General features: G+C 36.1%; 1 protein-coding gene across 5 annotated transcripts in view; it reads left to right on the top strand.

Annotated features, from left to right (window-relative positions):
* The window catches only part of UGGT2 (UDP-glucose glycoprotein glucosyltransferase 2), an 81474-nt gene that overhangs the window by 52542 nt on the left and 5965 nt on the right, over positions 1 to 22967 (top strand). For 4 of the 5 annotated variants that reach the window (XM_074535629.1, XM_074535630.1, XM_005495577.4 and 1 more), the window contains 13 exons: positions 3102 to 3181; positions 4507 to 4696; positions 5577 to 5735; positions 6861 to 6946; positions 10590 to 10674; positions 12101 to 12186; positions 14950 to 15048; positions 16206 to 16290; positions 16694 to 16876; positions 18491 to 18651; positions 18936 to 19050; positions 21576 to 21692; positions 22639 to 22783. In XM_074535629.1, the coding sequence (XP_074391730.1) occupies positions 3102 to 3181; positions 4507 to 4696; positions 5577 to 5735; positions 6861 to 6946; positions 10590 to 10674; positions 12101 to 12186; positions 14950 to 15048; positions 16206 to 16290; positions 16694 to 16876; positions 18491 to 18651; positions 18936 to 19050; positions 21576 to 21692; positions 22639 to 22783 (1591 nt within the window). Of the gene's footprint in view, positions 1 to 3101; positions 3182 to 4506; positions 4697 to 5576; positions 5736 to 6860; positions 6947 to 10589; positions 10675 to 12100; positions 12187 to 14949; positions 15049 to 16189; positions 16291 to 16693; positions 16877 to 18490; positions 18652 to 18935; positions 19051 to 21575; positions 21693 to 22638; positions 22784 to 22967 lie in introns of those variants that run through there. The other variant, XM_074535631.1, reaches the window with a different exon arrangement.

Genomic DNA, 22967 nt, shown 5'->3' with positions numbered 1-22967 from the left:
GGATATGCCCATATAATGACTGGGTTTTTTCACCCTGGTGAAACAATTGTATTACTTTCTGTCATTTAATAGCTACTTCAAATAAATCTTGTGGTCTTTTTTATTAAAAATACAAACAAAATGTTACTCATATTAAGTGGGATTGAAATTGAGATAGGTGTAAATAGGTGGGCTGTAATCTAAACTTGACTGCTTAGTCTGAGAGACTGGCAGTGTAAGGATGGAGGAAGGAATGAGTCAGAGCACAAATGAGACCTCAATCAAAGCTGCTGTTTGTTTTTAAAATATGTACTGGATTGTATCATAAGAATTGCTCTAATCCTTTCCAGACTGAGGCAGGTAGCATCTTCCATGTAGTCTGTGTTTTTTCCCTTTTTTTCAAAAAGTGTTTTTTACAGACTTCAGCATCAAGTATTTCCAAGTATGTCCACTGTAAATATTTAAATGGCAGCCATAACTTTATCATGGTTGGACCACATAATTTCTCAGCAGAATATATGGAAGAACTAACTAGTCCTGAAGTTATGAAGGTGATCTCTAAGGTGATGTGAGAAAAATAGAAATTTCTTCTGCTAAAATGGAGGACAAAATTGAAGAGTTGTGGATTTTTTTTCGTCATGGTTCACCAAAAACAGGAGGAAAGATTATTCTGTGTAGTCTTAGGATTATCCACCTTTTTTTTCTTGTTCCAGTAAGTATCCAGCAATTCAAAAACGTGGAGAAAAAAAATCAAACCTTTTATTGTTTTCTTGTCAGTTATCTTTTGCCTTTTTTCCTTTGTTCATTCTGTCTTCAGTGAGGACTTAATATTCCATGCCTAAAGTAAAAGAAATCCCTGCAGGAGCCCCTTTTGGTGATCTAGTCTGATTGCCTATATAATGCATGTGTCAGGACTCCTTTTTCACAATTATTATTTGAAGTAGAAATAATTTTTTAATCAATTCCTAATTTAAATATTACCAAGCAGCTGAGTACAGATCAGAGCACCTACTGAGATTTTCCTGTGGCTAATTAGCCTTACTGTTAAACTCAAACTTGGAATTACATGTTTTTGTTTAGATCCATGTTGTAAGCATTGATGTTCTCATCATTTTGCCAGTTCTGTTGAATATTCTATTATAAGTTCGTTTTCAGTGCAGAGACTTTGTATTATCCTGAAGTTCACAAACAATTCCAAGTGACTGGTTAGATAATCATGGTTTACTGAGTTAATGTTCTTCAGATGAGTTGTGGTAACTCAAGTGTCTTGCAAATGACTTTTTGTTGTGCACATGCACAATAAAACTAGCTCTTGAATAATTTTCAGGCCTCCTGAAATATTTCAACCATGTTTTACAGTGCTCCCTGAACTAGATTTCCATGCTCTTTGAGTTTTCTTATTTAAAGTAAACAGACTGAACTCTTCAAATATCCTCTAAAAGAGTCTTCGTAATTTTGTCACCATTTTCAGGTGTTAACTCCAATGTCCTGGTTTCTGATGTCCTCAGAAGCCCTAAATAATAGAACCAAGTTCAGTGTTTTCAGAAGTTGTATTGTTGAAAAACACAGAGATAATTAATTATTGTCTTATTTGTCATTTCCTATTTAAAGTCCTTTGAAATGTTAATTAAGAAAGGCTTTTAGGTTTTTTTTGGCTACTGTGCTAAATTTCATGGTCAGCTGATGAATTGGGATGATGCATCAGCCTTCTGCGAGATAATTTCATTCTATGCACAAAAGCCTAGCAATGCAGATTGCTGAAGAATCATTCTTGCTGTTGGGATGAGGGTTTTGTTTAGTTTGAAGGTAAAGTCCTTACAGGCTTTTATCATTCTTTTTATTCTGAATGGTAGATAGATATTTGAGTCACTTTGACCTCTGTTTTGATTTTGGTGGTCTTAAACTTATGTCATGTGATGCTTTCCCTTTTTATCCTTCCAGTGTTCTTAGGTTCTCATTTCCTGCTTCTTCACTTGTTCACATCAATATGCTGTTCTATCTACTCTTTGGGTTTATTCAGTAGTTTTTCAGTGATGGCATTCAGTGGCACAAAAGAATAAGAAACTAGGAATAGAACGGTTCCCCAGGGCTAAGTAAAGTTACAGCATTGTAGTAAAGAATGTGTGTAAGCCATGGGCTGAACTGAGGAGAGAAAAATTATAGTCATAATAAAAAAGAGATTTAATGATGAATATTGTCTTGCTTTGTTCCCAATTTATTTGCTATTGTAGTAATTTTAGATATTAGCCTTACTAGTATTGGTGTTATAACTTATGTCTTACTGGCCTTTCTCATATCCGTAAATGTAGGCACAGCTGCTTTATGCTTTCAGGTAAGCACTTTGTGTCAGAAACCACAGAACTGAAGGTAATTTGATAAAGGTTTTTATGAGTGCTTTAAAGAAATTAATGACTTTGTTAGCTTTAAGCAAAACAAAACAGATTGCGCACAAAAATTAGAAAAAAATACTGTCCTAATATTATGGTTCCTATATAACAGCATCCAAAACATTACTATTTTAGAAATTACCAGATGAAGAAAGTGAGAGAAAAAAAATAGAAATATGTGAACTTACCAAAATGTTTTGAAGTTAATTGAATGGTTTAATACATCATTAGTCTATTGTTGACATTTAAAGTTAGTAAGTAATTGGGTATTAAAATAGTTCCCTGAACTTCTCTATATTTAACAATTTTCTATATATAGCTGTTTTAATAAGAGTGAAAGCAATTGTTTTAAGATTGGTTGTTGGATTAAAGGCATGTGTTGTACTTAGAGACCTTCAAGTGCTTTAAAATCACAATGTAACAAGGGTGATAATATCATTTACTCTAGTGTTGGAAAATGGAGAGAGCTGCTCTTGAAAAAATTGCATGAAGACATTAAAATTTTGACTGTCAAGAATATCATGTGCTAAATCATGCAGTTTTAGCAAAGGTCATATATTCATTTATAATATCTGATAATAACTTTTAATATACAGATATATTTACATCTTCAAAAAGTTTTAGATTCCTGCTGGAACTTGAGAAATAGCAGGATGTCAGAAGGGTAACTTTGGCTTATTTTCAAAGTTTGGTGATTACCAAGAACCATTTTTTACAGAGATTTTTTTTCTGTAGGTACTGAAGGACATTATCAATATGAAACTCAGGTTATTTTTGAACTGCAGATCTAAGCTATCTGAAGTGCCACTGAAGAGGTTAGTAGTTCATAGCTTGTCATGCTCATTTTGGAAAAACAGTCTTAATGGTGTATTTTTCTTTAAAAGTAAACATTGCTTTGTGTTTCTGAGTTCTTTTTGTTGATGCATTTTTCACTGAATGTTACCTAAGCAGTTGGCACTTGTTTAATAAAAGTTTTGTTCTAATATGTCAAGCACAGTATCACAGGGAAGTGATCTAGTCCATCAAATACCTCTCATTAACAGGCCTTAAATAAATCAGTAGTCTTTTATAGCTGTGAAGACTTCAGAGGGGAATTATCTGTCTAAGTTGTTCCCTTCTTTACAGCCCACAGTTTGTGTAATAGATTGTACAGATTCAGTGGTCCTAGGAATTAAATTCATCTGAATAAATATACAGTCTGCATTTGTTATATTGAGATAATGTTATGTTTCATTGAGAACATGATATCCTGAATGTATCTACTATAATTTGAAGTTTCTTTTATCTGTGTGTAAAAATCGTGGTTCACTAATTCAGTGATAGACATTTACACTGAAATTAATTCCTTCCAAGATGATTTCTTTCCCTCTAAGAGAAATGTTTAAGTACAGCCATCTCCTTGGCAGGTACTTTACCTATAATCCTAACACCTATATTACTAATTACCTGTGAGAGAGGTTGGTGGCAGTGCCTGTCCTTTAGCCAGAGAGCTGCAGAATTAATCATTTGCCCACAAAACAGAAGTCCTTAGTTTTTATGTGTTTTATGCATTTGTTCCACAAGAGCCTCTTAATTTCAGTCTTCTGAGTGTCTTCTTGTATGAACATCATTATGATGGCTTTTGAAGCTCAGCACTTTGCACGTCTTGGTGCCTGGTTCTTTGTGCTTTTCTTTATGTGTGGAATAATTGGGGTAAGAGCTGGGGAGGAACAGGGAAACCCTGTCCTTCCTCTGCTCTGTCCTTCCTGCTGCTAGTGACAGTAGCCATTCTCAAGGACTTTTTTCCAATAGAGATTTGTCCTTCTGCATAGTTCAGGGATACAGATTCTGAGAATTCAAGGCTGCTAACAGCCAGGCTATCTAAATGCATCTCATGGGTATTCACTTTCATAGCCTTTAGAGTGTTAATGGAAAATAGACACATCCACAGAAAAATTACCAAAAGTGTCAGTGTTCATCTACCAGCCCATTTGAGATGCTGTAGGTATTGTCTGATGATATTCCAAAAGAATAAGGAGCTACTTTGCCTCCAAATTTCATCATACTTGGCAAATACTCAGTATATTTGAAAATATTTTAGAAGAGCTTCATGTTTGTATTTTACCAAAAGTTGGGTTTTGTCACACTTCTTTTTCAACAGCTTCTATCGTTTTGTTCTGGAACCAGAATTAAATTATGGAATCAATAAGCCCCTTCCTTCTGAACCTGTAGCAAAATTCCTAGAATTGCCAGAATCACGTCTTTTGACTCTAAACATGATCACTCCTGAAAGCTGGCTGGTTGAAGCAGTAAACAGTTCCTGTGACCTTGATAACATTCATTTGCAGGAAGTAAGTAAGAGTTTGCAAACACTGTAAAACTTGTGTTGGCCCTTCTACTTCAAGAGGGAAGTGGAAATGTTGCAAGATTTGTCTTGTGTCAGTTCTCCTGAAATATTTTCTTTGGCAGTTGTTTCTTTGGTAATTTTCTTTGGTAGATTTTTCTTTGGAAATAGGCAATATTTTACCGTTTCTATTGTCATCATCTTTTCGTCCATTGTCTCTTAAAAAAAAAAAGAGACAAGTCTTAAAGGAAAGCAACGGAATAGAAAAAAAAATCGGAATGCAAACTACAAGTTAAAGCAATTTACCTGCTATGTTGAGTTTTGTGTTTAGAGAAATACTGCATTTAAGATAAAAGTAAAGCAATTAAAGCATTCTTTATGTTTCCTAGTTCTTGTAACCTAGGTAAATCTTCATATAAACTGGAATATATGACTGTTTATTGTAGTTCAAAATGTATTTTACCCTCTTTTAGTTCAAAATTCTTTCAATTATTATTTAATTCTATTTTAATTCCCCATCTTCAAAATAATTCGTTTTGTTTGAGTCAAGAAGCTTATGCAAAATATTGAGTGTGTTTGATTGACCAAAGCTGTGCATTTGGGAAGTGTATTGTGAAAGTAAAGCTGGGATTTACCTTACAAAAGCAGAGGTGCCTCAGCTTCAACAGTTAGTGGAGAGAAGGTCTCTCCAGAGTGTGACCCTTCCTCTTTGTCTTGGATACCTGTTTTATAATTGAGTTAAGTTCCTGTGGATGGACTTTTCTTTGGGTTTTTTTGACTGTGGGAGTTACATGGTGGTAAATCCCACACATGTTTGTGACTGTAATATTTTGCTTTTCCTACGTGGTTAAATGACATAATTTATTGATGAAGCATTCCTTCCATAGATAAAAGGGGCAGTTATAGCAGAATATGAGCTGGAATATATACTGCTTGAAGGACATTGCTTTGATGTGACAACTGGACAACCTCCTCGAGGGTTACAGTTCACTCTGGGCACAGAGAAGAATCCTGTCATGGTTGATACTATTGTGATGGCCAACCTTGTAAGTACTTGCTACAGGAATAGTCATTACAATTCTCACACTTCATGTGAGAATTCTTCATGAGCATCTTGTTCTTTAAGTCCATTTCTCTGTGTTGCAAGCTTAGTAATGCTAAAAGTAACAGACGCATCCTGGAGCTGAGCTCATCTCCAATTTGTTGAGCTTTCCCCCTGCTCCTCTCCTGTGATGCAGTATAGATTTGAATACAGCCTAATTTTATACTCTTGCCTGAAGTGCCTAAACTGGCAGCCTAATTGCCTCTAGTAGGTGGTAGGAGGCAGTTATATTCAGGCTGAGATTCCCTGATAAATGTAAGGTATGATTCACATTCTGAATAAAATGACCCTTTTTGTTACACAATGATCCAGGCAAAAGAAGACTCCCATTTTAGATGCTTCAGGTAGGTGCTTAGAGCCTTGGTGGGACATACCCACACCTGAGAATTTCTCTCATCATGCAAAGTAGTTATTTTTCATGTTGGCAGTCTGTAGAGCAGAAGACCATGTGACTTGTGAAGTAAAACCTTTATTTTCTGTTGGCTAAGGGAATTTGAATGGGAAGGATTTTGATAAGACCTTTTACCTATCTGCTGTTCTCTAGTCTTTGTAAATACTGTATCATAAGGAATGAAATACTTAATAAATTGTGAATCTTTGATTTTTGCCCAAGTATTGAATACAGACTCCTGTTTAGATGATGTTTGGCATGATGAAACGTTTAACAATTCTTCACATTTCAAAGCTTGCTCTCTGTGACTTTAACTTATCAATAGCTGTTTACAATGTTCCTAAAATGGCAAAGAATTGTGTTGACTTGGAAAGTTGTTTCAGACAAAAATTTTGAGTTTCAAAGAAGCTTTTCAATTTAGGATCTGTTCAATAAGTTATTTCTTTGCTGCTCTTTTACTTGCTGTCCTTGGTGGAGTTTTTGTATGTAACTCAAATTCAGCTAGAAACAAACAGAGCGCAGAACGACGTTAAAACAGACATGCAGGAAAGTGATAGTTGTTGCATACCTGACACACTTCTTTCAGGACTAGTACAACTGCTGAGTAGTTTATTTTTGTATATGAAGATGGTTGAGTCTGAAATGCAAGCAGAACAAGTGCCTGTGTTTTTTCCTTAGGGGTATTTCCAGCTGAAAGCAAATCCAGGCGCTTGGACGCTGAGATTGCGTAAAGGGAGATCTGAGGAGATTTATCAGGTGTTTTCGTAAGTATGAATCCATCATTGGGAAACAAATTAATCTGAAACTGCAGCATATTTTGAAAAGATGACAACACTGAAAGAAAGTGAGCAAAGATAGCATTAAGAAGTATAAGATGCAAATGATGATTTAAAGTTTGTAAGGAATACCTTATTTCCTTGTATTGTTGTTGTTTGATGGTTTCATGTATTTTTGAAGGCATAATAAAGCCAAGCTGCTCAGCTGGACTAGATGCTAGCCATGTCCCTTACTATACAGTTGCACAGCTACCAGATACTTGCCTTGTCAGTTCCATGCATGGTTAGCATAATCACACCACCAAATTCTGTAGAAATGTCACTCATGGTTTTGTTTGTAATGTTTTTGCATTTCCAACATACTTAACATGTAATTTAAAGAGTATGTCCAATGGAGCATTGCTCTCACAAATTACCTCCAGAACTATCTGAAGGAAGTACCACAAATTTCCCTCTCACCATTTTTTTCGGCCCTCTGAATACAGTGTATTTACAAGTGGCATATTTTTTTAACAGGAGCATTGCAATCATTTCAGTTCTAGACTTTTTTCTTCGATGAATTCTGAGTGTTACTTAGTTGTCTAAGTCATCTAAGGATCACTGTGTTTACACCTGCACCTTAGGATATTAAAGCATCCTTCATTTTGAGACCCTGGCTGCATGTTGACCGCACCACATCTCCCTCTCTTGGGAGAAACCTCTGTCCATAGAAAGAAAGTTGTATTCCTGTAACTGGCATTTAGGTGACATCTCTGTGGCTTCTAGATCTGTGATTTTCATGGAAAGGAATATATGTGCTCACTGTCATTCCAGCTATTCCTTAGAAGAATCACCTTTTCCCCATGTTTTATATAAAAGCACAGACCTGTAGCCCATGAGAGCTCTCACCTGAAGCTTTAGATCTAATCACTTCTAGAGAAGCAGTATTGCTTATTTAATTTCAGCTTCAGTTTTTCTTTGTTTTTGCCTTTTTCCTGTTATCTTTTCCCCCTCAGAGTAATTGTGGGGTTTGAAATAGGCCTCTTTCTTATAAAATATTTATTATTACTTGAAGCCCAGGAAGACATAGTTCCATATATTGTTAATTATAACTGCTATTAAAAAACAAAAAACTTGCTGAGCCTCTTTGTGGTTCTGAATCTTTAGTTAATATCAATGGTACAGGGAGAAATATTAATGGCATGTTAGATTCATTCTGTTTGTTTGCAATTTTCAATTTTTTTTTTCAGAAATCACTTACAATCTGTTGAAAAGGCAGAAAAACATAGTCCTTACCCTTTGAGGTTCAACTGATCTCCACCAACTGCATCTGTACCATTTGTCTAATTTAGCATTTAATTCTTAAGAAATATAAAGTGATTTATATAAGATAGCATGGTTTAAAAAATAATGTAATGAGGTGCAGTTGGGTTAAATAATGAAACAAAATTATACAAAACAACTCTACATTCTAGCCTGGATCAGAGGAAATTTAAATTATCTACTGGGGTTTTGCTCATTTTCCCTCTGTAACACAAATGGGCTTAATTGAACTCAGCAAAGTTACTAAAAACTAATACCTCATGAGGAATCTAAGCAATGCAATTTATTTCATCTTATTCTTCCAACTGTAGACTTCAAGTACAAGAGGAAAAGTGTGTTTGCAGGGCTGCACCAGGATCTTTGATATTTCGTTTACAGTATTAATAGTATGAAGTTGCTATCAGAGCTCAGGAAACTGTTTGATAGGATGGAATTTTGCCAAGAGCTGTTGCACTATATTCTCCATCCATATATATTAGTCACACCCTCTGTTGAACTGTGAGCTGAACGTGGTTTCTTTGAGGCACAGGCCTGTGCATTATAAAGGGAGTTTTAGAGTGTTCTACATCTCAGTATTTATCTTACTTGCTTCTCTCGTAGTTGGAAGTAATTTATTTTTACTATATATAAATACTTAACATTTAAAACAAGCTGCCTCTTTCTTCTTAAAGACTGTTTCTGACAAGGATAATTATATTGATGCAATCACACTTGTAAATCAATTTGTTATTAATAAATTACTATGAATATTAGGAAAGCAAAAATTGTTATACTCAGCAATAATCTGAGCACTTCTTATTTTTGGGACTTTGATGTTGGTAGGAAAACAAGTAGGTATTGCTAGATAAGATGGCAAAAAATTATTTATAGCAAAAGATACCTATAAAATCCTGATGAATATTTTACTTTTTAAAAAGCCGGGTAGACATATATAGGATATAAGATATTATTATATTTTGATGTCCTGCAGACTGCCTAGGTGAAAGGTATATATTTTATAATTTAGGAAAGGAGTGTATGTTTGTTTCCTGGGCTTGAGCTTTTAAAGGATCTCTATTTCTTGAACCCAAATTCTTTTGTCCCCCATATGGAAAATTATAATTTGTATTATATTGGTATTTACTTGTATTTGTATTAAAAGCATCTAAGTGTTTTGAAGTTCAAGTTGTGATGTAAATAGTCTGCTAGACATGTTTTGCTTTTCACAATTACATAATATTAAGGTAGCTGTTATTACAAATGTCAGAGTGCTGTCAGTATGCAAGATATTTTGCTTGGATTTAAAAAGTTTGTTCATAGTAGGACAGAAATTCATCAAACTGAGTTCTGTGCAGAGTAAAACAGTTGGCACTCAGTAAAGATGGAGCCCACAGGGAGGCATCCATGAAAGAGATTTAGGGAGACAAAGCAATGTTGTTGAATTTACATCCAAACACACTGAGAATATTGCAGAGACCTGGAAAATCCTCTTTATCAGCAGAATCCTCTCTATCTACCTACAAAATTCATAGCATGGGGATTTTGAGGTAACTGAGTGAATAACAGAGAAAATATTGGTTGTGTGAACACTGGGGGCAAAAATGGAACATCAGGCCAGGTGCTGCTATCAGCAGTTTGTTTGGATCAAATTTTATATTTTAGAACTTTTTAGTGACACACTTTATTTAAAATGAAATTAATGTCTGAGCACTGTACATCCTTGTGAGGCAAAGACCATTATTGGCTGGGTGTGCATATGTATGATATTTTAAAAGTGTGAAAATAAAACTACAATAGAGAGTAGAAAAGTTCAGATAATTCTGAACATTGTTTTATGCAAGGATAGGTCATCTCCATGAGACTTAGTGATTACAGGCACATTTTACCAAAAACATAAATAGAAAATTCAGATGAGTGTGTAAAATCCTGCAGTGTTCAGGTAAGTGGTATGATGCACATTGAAACAAGATTGAAACAAGATTGAAATACTTCTTTTATTATAAATATATTATAATAAATTATATTATTAATAATTGTTGTTATATTTGAATATAATATATATGTATATATAATACATAATAATGTGCTTAACTGTAGGTTACTGCAGTTTTTCATTGATTAATAAATTTCCTATAAAAATTCAAATTAAAAAATTAATGTGACGTCTGTGGACAATGTCCAGTGATGAATAAACTCAAAGTTTTTGAAGTTGAAAAATAATTAGATGCAAGTGAATAATTTTTTTCTGTAAACATCAGCAATTCTAAACCTTACTCTCTGATCAAACGCAAGTAACAATACATATTTTAATGAGACAGTACATTTATCTGGGCTTTTTGTCTCCTCACAGCCATGAAGGAACAGATTCTGTAGCTGACCTGGCAGACGTTATTGTGGTATTAAACAACTTCAGAAGCAAAATTATCAAAGTTCAAGTATGTATACAGTGTTTCCTGGTATGAAATATGACTTATGCTTTTATCTGTCTCAGGCTATATTTAATTGAAATATGTATACTGAAATATATAATTTAGGTTTTGTATAATTAAAGAGAAGGATGTGCAAATTAATGTAGTTAATTTGATCCAATCAGGTGATACTAATTGTGTGGGAGATTTGTTAAATAGCTGTTAAACATAGATAACATTTATCTCATCTAGCTCGAGGTGCCCAAGTGTGCAGTCTTGGTGACTTAAATCCCTTTCTGCTTAGCAGGAGAGAATCCAAAGGACTGCTCATCCCTGCTCATATATGGATTTAAATCAAGAGAATGACCTCTTGAGACATCCATTTCTCTCCAGTGAGTGAGGACAGATTTTACACAAAGTCCAGATTCCAGACTGGAAGTCAAAATCAGTTGTGTTGAATTTTACCCTAGGCGACCAAATTTGTGTCAATAAAATTACATTACTTTCATTAGATGTTTCAAAAACAGCTAATGAAACACTACTTACTGAGGAGAAAGATCCTCATAATACCCTATATTTTCCACTATGCATTTTAAATATTTTTAAAATATTTGTAAATATTTTAAAAAAACAGACAGGAGTCTCTTCCCCAGTCCTGTAACTGAAAGTTTCCAGAAGCCAGGGAAAATGTGTAAGATTCTGGAGCATGATAAGCCTTGTCTTTAAACAACAGAGAATGGGTAAAAGGGTGCCTAATTTTCCTATTTAGAGCCAAAACAGGAATATTATTTTATGTGAAAGGTGGTATGTGTATAAAGCTTATAACTAGAATATGTAAACTCTGCCATTCAGTTGAACTCTAGAATCACTTCACTCATCTGTAGGATGTGGCTTCAGGATAGTGTCAACAGAAATCTGTGTTAGCTTGACAATATAAACATGTGAAATTAATATGATTAGATTCACACATTCAGGGTGTAAGAAGCTATTTGGTTTTCAAAAGCAATTAGATTTCTTTTAATCAAGGAAATTGAGGTGGTAAATGAAATTAATCTTAGCCATTACAAGCATCTGGATTAGACAGCAGAAATTGCTTAAGTTGGATGCAAGAGCTTCTGTTTCAGTGACAAATTTGTCACTTTCTCCCTGTGAAGGGCTTATGAAAATGACAATTTCCTCTCAAGTAAGTTCCATTGTGAGGTGCTACGCTTCTTCCAGCTAATGGCTGGATCATAAACTTGTGAGGGAGGAAAATGAGATAAAATTCACCACGTTTTTAGTTGTTGTTTGATAAAGATGTACAGAGGGCTTGAAATGTGCTGGCTGATTTATTAATCACCATACTTAGTGGCTCTAGCCAGTTAGTACACCATGGTGAGATATCACAATACAAGTAGTAATTACTATCAACTCCCTTCCCAAGTTGCACAAAGACCTTTATTTTATTGACTAGGTACAGAAAAAGCCTGATAAAGTGAATGAAGAGCTTCTCACAGATGGAACAACAGCAAAAAAAGGAAAAGTGGAATCAGTTGCAAGGTAATGCATAACTTGATTCTAATTTAGCTGTTCCAGGACATGTTAATTATTACTCATAGCAAGTAAATTTTCTTGCTTGATACTGATACAAATGTGTAAAAAGTCTCTCCAAGGGATTTATAATGTAAATAAAAAGGGGGAAAGACAAGCTATAATGTCATGTAAATCTCCTTTTTTATTGTCTTCTTAATCCCTCCTTTGTATTTCCAGTTTCTCTTCATTTTCTCCTTTGGCTGTTTTTTTCATTTTGGTGTGGCAGGGAATCAGTCTCAATGTGAAAATCTCAGCTGGTTATGTGATACTCATGTATGTCAAACTGAACATCAAAAAGCAGACCAATGCTGTTCGTTTGCTCCTGGACATAATTTATGAAATCTCAAGTGTATTACCTTTTACTTTCAAGTTTGAGTTCTTTAAGTAACTGTAATAAGCATCTCAAGCATTACATTTGGGGCTAATAACTTTGTAGTATTTCTCATTTGCTGTTTTGAACAAGACTCAAAAAAGGTTTTATTCAGTTTTCAGTAGCTTAGGCAATGGTTGTCAGTCGCAGACTGCTAAAGAAAATAAAGAAAAGGCATAGCAGTTCTACTTCATCTGCTAATCACTTGGCTCCAGTCAGTCCTGTACACACACCTCTCTTGATAGATCCAGGACTGGCTTCTGTCCCAGCTTTAAAATGTCTCATGATGACACCTCTTGTGCCACAAGTACCTTCAGACCTGAGATGTTATTGAGTGTCTGTTGCTGATTTTATTTTTATCACCATTTATCCACAGATGATTTTACTGTTACAGTAGTGTACATTCTGTTACAATAGAATCACTGAATGTTAAGGGTTAAGAGCACCTTTGAAGATCATCCAGTCTCAACCCCCCTGCCATGGGTAGGAACACCTCCCAGTAGAAGTGCTTGTTCAGAGCAGCATCCTGCTTGGCCTTGAACACTGCCAGGGATGGGGCAGCCTGTTCCAATGTCTAACCACCCTCACACTAAAGAATTCCTTCCTACTATAACCTAAATTTCCCCTTTTGCAATTTGTACCCATACTGACTAGATTCAGAGAGCCTCCCAGACCACTATGCTACAGCTTTAAAATTTCTTCCACCCTGGACCCACATTGCTGCGCAAAGGTTCTTCTGAAGAATGATGTTAGTTGAAGGAATTTTTCATTTACTTCAAACTTCTCACTTCTAATTAGCTGTGTCAAAGGATGTATGTGCAGAGATCAAAATCTTGACTCCCTCTAAGAAGGTTACAAGGCCAGAGATCTCTCAACCTTCCAGGTCTTGCCTTTCATCACAGTGGCAGTAATCATGCTCTGAGCTTGGCTGGCCCAAGGAAGCCCCTCATGCAGTGAAGTTGATTCAAGGTTGTGGCTCAAGGGCATAATTTGAGGCTGTCAGCCTTTTGCCATCTAGGATCCTGTCAAATACCTTTTCTTTTTGTTATCCCAGAATGAAACAAGTATCCACCAGCACATTGTTCACTACAGGAACCCCCATGGGCTCTAACATGGGAGATGTGCACACCACTTTGCCCAATCCCTTTCATACCTGAGCTGCCCTTCTCTATCTGACTGCTTTTCCCACGGGACCTTAGAGGTCAGCCCAGCAGCTCTGGGAAATTTCTGCTTTCTCTAAAGCTTTGCAGAATCAATATTTTCAAGATCCTTGCATCAAACCCTGATTTTTCACATGTGATGGCTGCTTTATAAAGAGCTTGACACTCTTTCAATCCTATCACTAAATATAAGACATGGGACAAAAAGTCAGGAAGAAAGAAGACAGACTGCTTGGACCTGTGAACTGCAGTCTGTTTAGCCTGTGAGGGTTCAGTGCTGCTTGAGAGGTTGTGTGTCTTCTTTGAAGATGCCACACCATGCAGACAGTGCCACTCCACTGATGTCTCTCTCTTTCACTGTGCCTGAGTGAACAGAATGTGGGTTTCTCAAAAGATTATTCACACCACTTAAACACATTGCAGCCTCTCAGCTATTTCTGTGCTTTCAGCTTTGTATCAGTGGAGTGATCTGAATTCTTTTGAATACATTAGAGATCTGAGACTTGTCTTATTTGCTCTTAAAGATTATGAGGATACCTATTTTTACACTTTCTAAAAGATACTTTTTCTTTTGGTTATATCTCTTTTAAAAGTAATAGGGTGACTCATGCAGTCTAAGTGTGTGAGGAATGACTCATCTCACAGAAAAGACTATTGAGGTAAATTTCCAACAGTATCAAATGGCTTGATAACCATTTGATAACTATAACCAGTCTGGCTCTGCAGTTCTGAGATATGTGCAGCAGTGCCTGAGGGAGACTGCAGCCACCATCTCCTGCCTCTGTGTGCTGGAAGGCACCTGATTAACAACCAGCCCTGGCAGACTTTGGGATTCAAAACAAGCAAAGAATGCTGTGCAGCAGAAACAGAAAACTCTGTACAACATACCTCAAATACACAGGTTAGCTTCTAGGGAGAGGCATCACAGTAATCTGAAGAAGAATTCAACAAGTGTTGCAAAAAATTCTGGGGAATCCCACCACCACAGACCTCTGAAAGTTGTGAGAGTATTTTGGGGAAGATTATAACTCCCAAGCCAAGGCATGTGCAGTGGAAGTAGAATGTAAGTGTATTTGTTTACTGCAGGATGTGTATTTCTTTTGTGTATTTTTTTAATTATCTATGAGCTTAATGATAATTTAGTAGGATTTTTTTTCTGTAGAAGTTTAACTTTATATAAGTATTTATAATAATTCTTAGGTTTTCAGAAGAAATTCCAGCCGATGAGAAGGAAAAGAAAAGTGATATTCTTAACATTTTTTCTGTTGCTTCAGGCCATTTATATGAACGTTTTTTAAGGTAAGGAAAGGTAAATGGGGAAGCAAGAATTTCATAGCAATACTCTACATTTTCTTAATAAAAACAAGCAACCTAAAGAAACTGACTTTTTAAACAACATCCAAATAATAAATTTTCAAAACCAAGAGAAGTTGTATACAGTGAGAACTAAATTAATCTTTAAGAACAAGGTGATTCAACATATAGATGTTCAAAAATACTATTATTCTTTGAAGACAGAAAATGTCTTTCATGTATGAAGTACAAACATAAAAGCTGAAGTTCAGCCTCTCTGTATACAGACACAACAGAAGTGACTTCATTAGACTTGTGTCTCTTCGTGTTTCATACAGAGTGGATTTACTGCATGCCCATATGGCCTTACTTATCTCAAGGTCCTTTCAATGAGCAGTGAGTGCTTTTAAGGAATTCTTACAGTATTGCCTGATCTCTTCACAACCATCTGTGTCACTTTTCTGATTTGAGCCCTGGTGATTTGATGGCTGAGTCATCTGAAGTTTGAGCACTGTGTTTCTTTCCTTCAACTTGCAACAACCTTCATAAAGGGAAAGACACATTTATTTTAAAGGAGAAAAAGTAATCTCTTAAACATCCTACTTGCTGCTTTGTCTTATTTTCAAGTTCATTATGTCTTGATTTTAAGGCAGACTTGATTTCTTTTAAGGCTGTAAGTCACTGCTTACACCAAACAAAGGCCACGATAATGAAAAATAATTGAACCCAAAACAGGGATTCTTACAGTTATTAAGGGTTTTCAGAAGAGGGTCTGACTTGGAATTCGTTTTTTTTCTTTTCAGCAACCTATTAAACTCAACTAGTAGATTGTAAAACAAGTTATTTCAATGGCCAAGTTAATATTTAAGGTACTAGGCATTATCTGATTTAGTCGGTCACCTGTCCTAGAATAAAACATGTTAATAGATCCACTTTTGAAATTGTTCCTTCTATTGTTGCTTAGCCAATCTGGATCAAATAAGGCCATCTCAAAGTGCCCTTGAACACATGCTCTTTAAAGCTTTTAATTAGAAGTAGATAAAAATTTCTATTTAAATTGGCTTAAAGAAATTATACTTAGAGTTTTAGTACTTTCTAAGTGCAGTTGAAATTTAATGACCCGTGTGTATTTGTTTGTTTATTGTAGACTTATATTTCCACAGAATTATGATGCTTTCTGTCCTTCGTCATACAAAAACACCAGTTAAATTTTGGTTTCTGAAAAACTATCTCTCCCCAACATTTAAGGTAGGAGAAAATTCTTCCTCTTTTTTTTTTCTTTAAAATTTTAAGTTATTTTTTTTTAATTGCAATTGACTAATTCTATAATTTAAATTAAATTTTCACAGTGGAAAATAATCCCTAAATCTATTAAATAGCAGTGTTAGGTATAAGGCTCTCCTCTTCTGGGACATGAAGCCCAGTGATACATTATAATAATTTATTCTCTTTTGATAGTCTCCAAGAGCTTGCATGAAATGCTATTTCTATTGGTGTAGCTGAGGATACTGCTAAAACTAGGGGATCATTTTAAGTAATAAATTGCATAATCAGTAAGGCCAACGTGCAGCATTCCCTCCTTTTCCTTTTGAGCCCTTGTGTGTCTCATATATGTGCACCTGATGGATTTTTGTTCTTTTTGTTCTTCCAGGATGTAATTCCTCACATGGCTAAAAAGTATGGATTCAAGTATGAGCTGGTCCAGTATAAGTGGCCCCGCTGGCTTTATCAGCAGACAGAAAAACAAAGAATTATCTGGGGCTACAAAATTCTTTTCTTGGATGTTCTTTTCCCTTTAGCTGTGGATAAAATAATATTTGTTGATGCTGACCAGGTAAGAAAAGATAATGGCATATTACTGTATGAGGAATTAATTTGGGCTTAAATTGATCCAGTTTCATTCTGTGTGGCCATTTTATTCAGATGTTGGTCTTGAAAGACTGTTGCAGTTGTACAAACAGAACCAGTGATGTTGCAGAATGTAGGTGCAAGAATTTCACTGGTCTTCAGTCATGTGACATTAAGAGTTGTCCAAAATTGTGTGTGTGGAGAGACAGGCACCTGGAGAGATGTGTGTGGTCTTAAAGCTGCATTTCACTGAAAGCATATTGGAGGGATTCCATCTCTGGGCTGATTGTGAGAGGAATGCTCCACTATGGCCAGTTGTGAGGTGATTTTGGACTATTTGAACAACTTTTGGATGGCTGAAATTCTTCAAGTTTAGTCCTATCTGTGTTTTAAATTTGCATGCAGTCCTTCATTCAGGAGTGAACATTGTATAATGTGCTGAAAGACAAAGTGCAGATGACTTTATCACAAGGTTGTTAAAAACCTTGAGACAAATTCTAACGTATTTTGGTCCTTTTCCAAGCTCAAGAATAAATTAAACTTAGGTGTAGCAATGCAGACTGCAACTCTCTGCAATTTCATCTGGATACACTATATGGGAACACTGGTGGTCTGTCCTAACTACTGTAAGGACTTCTCTGTGCTCCCAAATAGCTATAACATTTTTACCACTGATAAATTAGGTAAGTGGGGTTTGATGGAGAAGGATTGATTAGCAAATAAAGGACATGTGTAAAATGCCATTAAAACCTCTCTTTTGAAAGTACTTTACCATTAGATACAAGGATTTTTCAAATGATGCAATAATTTTGGAGTGCCCATGGTGGGTAACAAACAAGGAGGATTCTTTAGAAGGGGCATGATTGGTAGATTGAAAAGTTGTGTTTCTTAATTAAGGCATTTTATATTGGGCAACCAGAAACACTGGTCTGTGAATTAAAAAAATATTGTCAGTTTTATATCATTTGCTCAATAAATGTGTTACACAGATGGCCACTGTTAATAATACAATAAAAAATTATAAATTGAGGAAGTGAAGGGAGACAACCGTCCAATTGATGAGCATCGATCTCCAATTTATTGATCCAGCTTACACACTTTTATAGTAGTGTTAATTAAGTTCATACATATTGCAAAACCTGAGCTCATTATTGGTTACAGATTACACACCAACCCCTCCTTTGTTGCCAATACCTGTGGTTTTCTTGTTGAGGCTAATACTTGTTTTTCTCATCCTGCTGTTGACTTGTTATTGAACACCCTTTCAAGGACTCCATTTTTTTCACCATATTTTTCTCATCACTTAGCCAAGGACACGATATTTACTGTTTAAGGGAAAAGCCTGAGAACTTGCTGCTTACTGCTGCCTTTTACTTTTTAACCAGCTGTATGTGATCATGGCCTTTCTATAAGCCATGTCTGAACAAAACTCTGCAACAATACATAATTTTGGAACAAGCTGTCTCCCACTGGAAAGGTCCATTTATACCCCACTGATGTAGTGTCGGTAGCTTTTTTTAATAAAAGTTAAACATTGTGAAGTCTGCTGCAATCCCTACCCTCATAGAAACGGTACTAAATGAATGATGTTCTTGTCTAGATTGTGAGGAGTGACCTGAAGGAGCTCAGAGACCTCGACCTGAACGGAGCCCCCTATGGCTACACTCCTTTCTGTGACAGCCGCAGGGAGATGGACGGGTACCGCTTCTGGAAATCGGGGTACTGGGCTTCACACCTGGGCAAGAGGAAATACCACATCAGGTGGGACAAGCCCTTACACACTGCTTGTGCTCTCTGGCAGCTGGATGGAAATCTGGGTGTTGGCGTTGATCACTGAGCCATTCAAGAGCCATTCTCAGTAAAGGCAGGAATTCTGATGACTCATTGATTTCACTGTTTTATGGCGGTTTCAGCCACTTAATAAAGAAAAATATCTCTTCAGGATGGGAACATGTTTTGCTTTCTCGTTACTTTTGTTACTATTGTCAAAAAGAGGGTGACCCCCCAGAAATCTTACTACTTTGGGATTTTTTTATTCCTTTTAGTGCCTTGTATGTTGTGGACCTGAAGAAGTTCAGGAAGATTGCAGCTGGAGACAGGCTTCGGGGCCAGTACCAGGCTCTTAGTCAGGATCCAAACAGTCTGTCAAATCTGGATCAGGTATTTATGGCTTTAAGCATTTTAGGGTTTTTCTTTATCTTTCTCAATACCTATGGAATATCTTGTATTTCAACATAAACGTTACATAATTCCAAAACTGTTTGCCATTTACTGCTCTTTTAGCCTATTTTCAGGAGTGCATATGAGCACAGCTCAGAAAACTGCTGATTTTTTTTAATTTAAAAATGAGGGATAACCCCAGTTTCGCCTTTATTTGTAGTTGTTCTGCATGCATTTATGTTTTTCTGATGATAACCCTACATTCTGATAATGGTAATTATATTCATGTTTACCAAGAGCTTGTTCCTTTTTCTTTTTTTCCATTAACGTAAATTCAATTTTCGTTTGTAAGTTAACTGCAAATGCACTTTGGTGGTTGCTGTACATGGTTACCTTAGAGTGGCTGGAGTTGGTCTCACTTTGGGTGAACCTCAGAAGGCTTCATAAGCGAGATTATCCCTGCTTTTGGTGTTTTCCTTGTGGAATTATTTAAGCACAGATTTTTACCTGCCTCCAACAGCAACAGGATCCCATGGTAGCAAAGCCCACATTGCTCAGTGCTTTTCCACACCCCTGCTCTGCAAGCTGGTTTCTCTCTTACATAAGGACATTATTGCCACTTGCATTTTTTTCCTCCAGAAATAAAAGTAAAAATTGAAAATAGGAGTTCTTATGATACTGGGCAAAGAAAAGTGGCAATACAGCCACACTAAAAACGCAGACTGGACTGGACACCTGGGGCTGGAGCAGTCTGCAGCTGTATGTTAAGAGCAAAAGGCTGAAATAACAGCTACAGTCAGAGTTCACATCTTTCTGGACAACAGGATGAATTCCTGGCCCTGATCACCCGTGCAGAGTCCTGATGTGATAGAGCTGTGTGTTCTCCAAACAGAGTTAGCCACATGTACAAAGTGTCTTTCAGAAAGACCTTTTAAGATTTAGAGGTTACAGGGTTTTCACCATAATGCTGGTTTTCAGAAAATTGGTCTTATCTAATGTTCTCAAAAAAATTAAAACTTCTCATTTTAAGACTCTTATATTTCCAATTACAGCTTTAATACATGATAGCATATCTTTCCTATTAGCCTGTTGGATCAAATCAAAAGCCACTTAAACACCAGATGTTAAGGTAGCTAAATCTTGGCAGAATTGAATTGGAATTACTTTGGAAAGTGAATATTTCAAAGTAGAATATTCATAATAATCTGGTTTGACCGTATTGATAGGAGCTACTTGCTGTCTTCATTGCTTCTTCTTACACAAAACACAGCAATACTCCTAGAAATACAAACAACAGTGCAGTGTATTGGAGACCTGGAGAGCTTTCATCTACTGCTAAGGGTGCATTATAACTCTGTTATTACTATTTTTGTTTTAAATACCTGTCTGGAGTGCTCACTGCCCTTCTCAAAGAAGCAGCAGTCTCAGCTCTCCCAGCAGTGCCATCTTCATGGGTGGCAGTTAAGGTTCTTAAACCACAGAAGTGAAGTAGATAGAAAGGGAAATGATGATTTTAAATGCAAAGGAGAATAAGTATAGAACTCCTAGGGAGAAAAAATTACACATCATAAAAACTAGACTTCCAGTACAGTAATTTTGTTAAGAGCAGTTTTTGTGTTCATTCTTTTTTTTTCATTTACTTTAAATCCTGAAACTAACAGCTGACTTTCTAGATTTTAGTGCATGTAACAGTTTTTAAATTGACAGCTTCTAAAAGTACTGCAGTAATTCAGGAATTGTGATTTCATTTAGAAAGTCAGAGAGGCACAACAGAAAACCAGTCTCTTCTTTTGGAATTGGAATGGTGGTAAACCATTCCAAATGGTGATCAACTGCATTCCAAAAATTATAAGTTAAAAAAAAAAAGATAAAGCATTTCAATTAATATTGAATGTCTTGGCTCTCCATATAATTTGATATAATTCTTTGGTACCAATGTCTGTTTTTCAGTTAAATTGTACATCTTTCATAATACAGCAATATGTGCTATTTTATTCTGTCACATTTAGCAGTGTGACTAAGATGTGACTAACACTTGAGTGCTGACATTTATTCTGAAATACAATGTAAGGGTTGCACATGTGAGGGCACTTGGCACTGAATGTGCCAGGTACTGCCCCTGCTCTTTGCAGCTCTGGCCAGAGCAGCTGCAGCCAGCCTGAAACCTGCCTGAGGAGTTTCTCATTTATAAATGCTGTTCCCTGCATTCAGCTGGATCTTGGCTCAGACTTTTCATGGCAAGATTTCCTGAGAATGTAATAAAGGTAAAAAAAAAACCCCTAGAAGTAAAGTAAGGAACTTCGCCAGAATAGCAGTTTAAAGCTTTTTCTTCTCAAGCTCATTTCTGGAATCTGTTTTCCTAGAAGTCATCTCAATTTAGAGTAGTGGCATAAATCCTGTATTATATGTTTTTTGAGTCGGGGTTTGTTTTTTTCAAAGAATGGTAAAGTCAGGGTTTGGGGTTTTTTTTCAAGGAATGGAAATTCTATTCAATGCTAATTTATGATTTTACAAAATTTTTACAGGATCTTCCCAATAATATGATCCATCAAGTAGCCATTAAGTCTCTCCCTCAGGAGTGGCTTTGGTGTGAAACCTGGTGTGATGATAAATCCAAGAAAAAGGCTAAAACAATAGACCTGGTGAGTTGATCCTGACTTAAATGAGTTCTACAGGTTAAAAATTTTGCTGTGATTTCTGGGGCATTTCAGGTTGAGTTTGTGTCATGTCATGAAGGCAGCCTTGCTGGAAGGTGCTGCAACATTCCATCCCTTTCCCTGAAGCATTTTCCCCTCTGAGACCTCTCCCACTTGCTCTCTACCAAATCTGCTTACGTTAAAGCTGAAAACTGTACCAAAAAATTAAGTGTTATCTCTTAACCAGATAGGACTGAAGCTTTTCATGCCATTACATGAATTTTCCTTATAATTTTTCCATAGTCAGCCAAGTTACTGGAGCTGTGACAAAGTGCTGTTACCTGTCTGGGCACTATGGGCTGCTCTTGTTCTCCCCACAACCTTAACATGGTCATGGTTTTCTTGGTCTGTTTAGTTGCTATAAACAGGAGATAAAGCAAAGCCTTAAAAGCACAATGCTCAGGATACTATCCATGTTCAGGAAGAAGAAAGGTTCTTTCTTTGGGAATAGAAAGAGACAAAAATCTTTTTCCTGTCATTATTATCCCAATCCCATTTTTTCCCCCATTTAGATTTTTTGACAGCACACATACACTATTTGCAGGGCTTTAGACATAATTTGAAAGGAAAACAGACAGTTGGAACTTGGTGTGATTTTTCAGTATGCAATATTTTTTGTTTTCTTCATGTCTTTACTGTTAGAATGAGTTTGTGCTCTAAAGACAGGTGCTCTCTGTTCAAAACCCACATCAGGTTCAGTTTCAGTGTGCCAAGGTCAATCTTGCATCTCCCTAGGCAACTTTGTCTAAATTTTAACAGTCTTGTGCCAGCCATGTCTGTGCTATATTGACAGTCAGCAAAAAGTATTTACAATTCATTTGAGCTAAATTCTCTGAAAGGGTGTTATTTTCACATTTGCTTTGTTTACATCTAATATGTTTTAAACTTTCAGTGCAACAACCCCCAAACCAAAGAACCAAAACTAAAGGCTGCTGCCCGGATAGTTCCTGAATGGGTTGATTATGACTCTGAGATCCGAAACTTAATACAGCAAATTGAAAGAGAGAAGAAAAATCTAACATCATTCTTTCAAAAAGGTAATTTACATGCATATTCAGCTGTTACCTTTTAAAAATTAAGTATCAGTCTAGTTGAAATTAAGATTGGGGTCAGTAGGCACAAATCTTGTATTTGTGTCATTTTCCTTGTTCAACCTAGAGAAATGGTGTGGGGTTTGATAGTTGGGTGATGCTTCTTTCCAGAGGAGTTACACTGACAGGA

This window comes from Zonotrichia albicollis, chromosome 2 (assembly GCF_047830755.1).
Source record: "Zonotrichia albicollis isolate bZonAlb1 chromosome 2, bZonAlb1.hap1, whole genome shotgun sequence".
NCBI lineage: Eukaryota > Metazoa > Chordata > Aves > Passeriformes > Passerellidae > Zonotrichia > Zonotrichia albicollis.
Note: the sequence above shows the minus strand (reverse complement) of the source record. Positions and strands in the feature narration are given on the sequence as shown.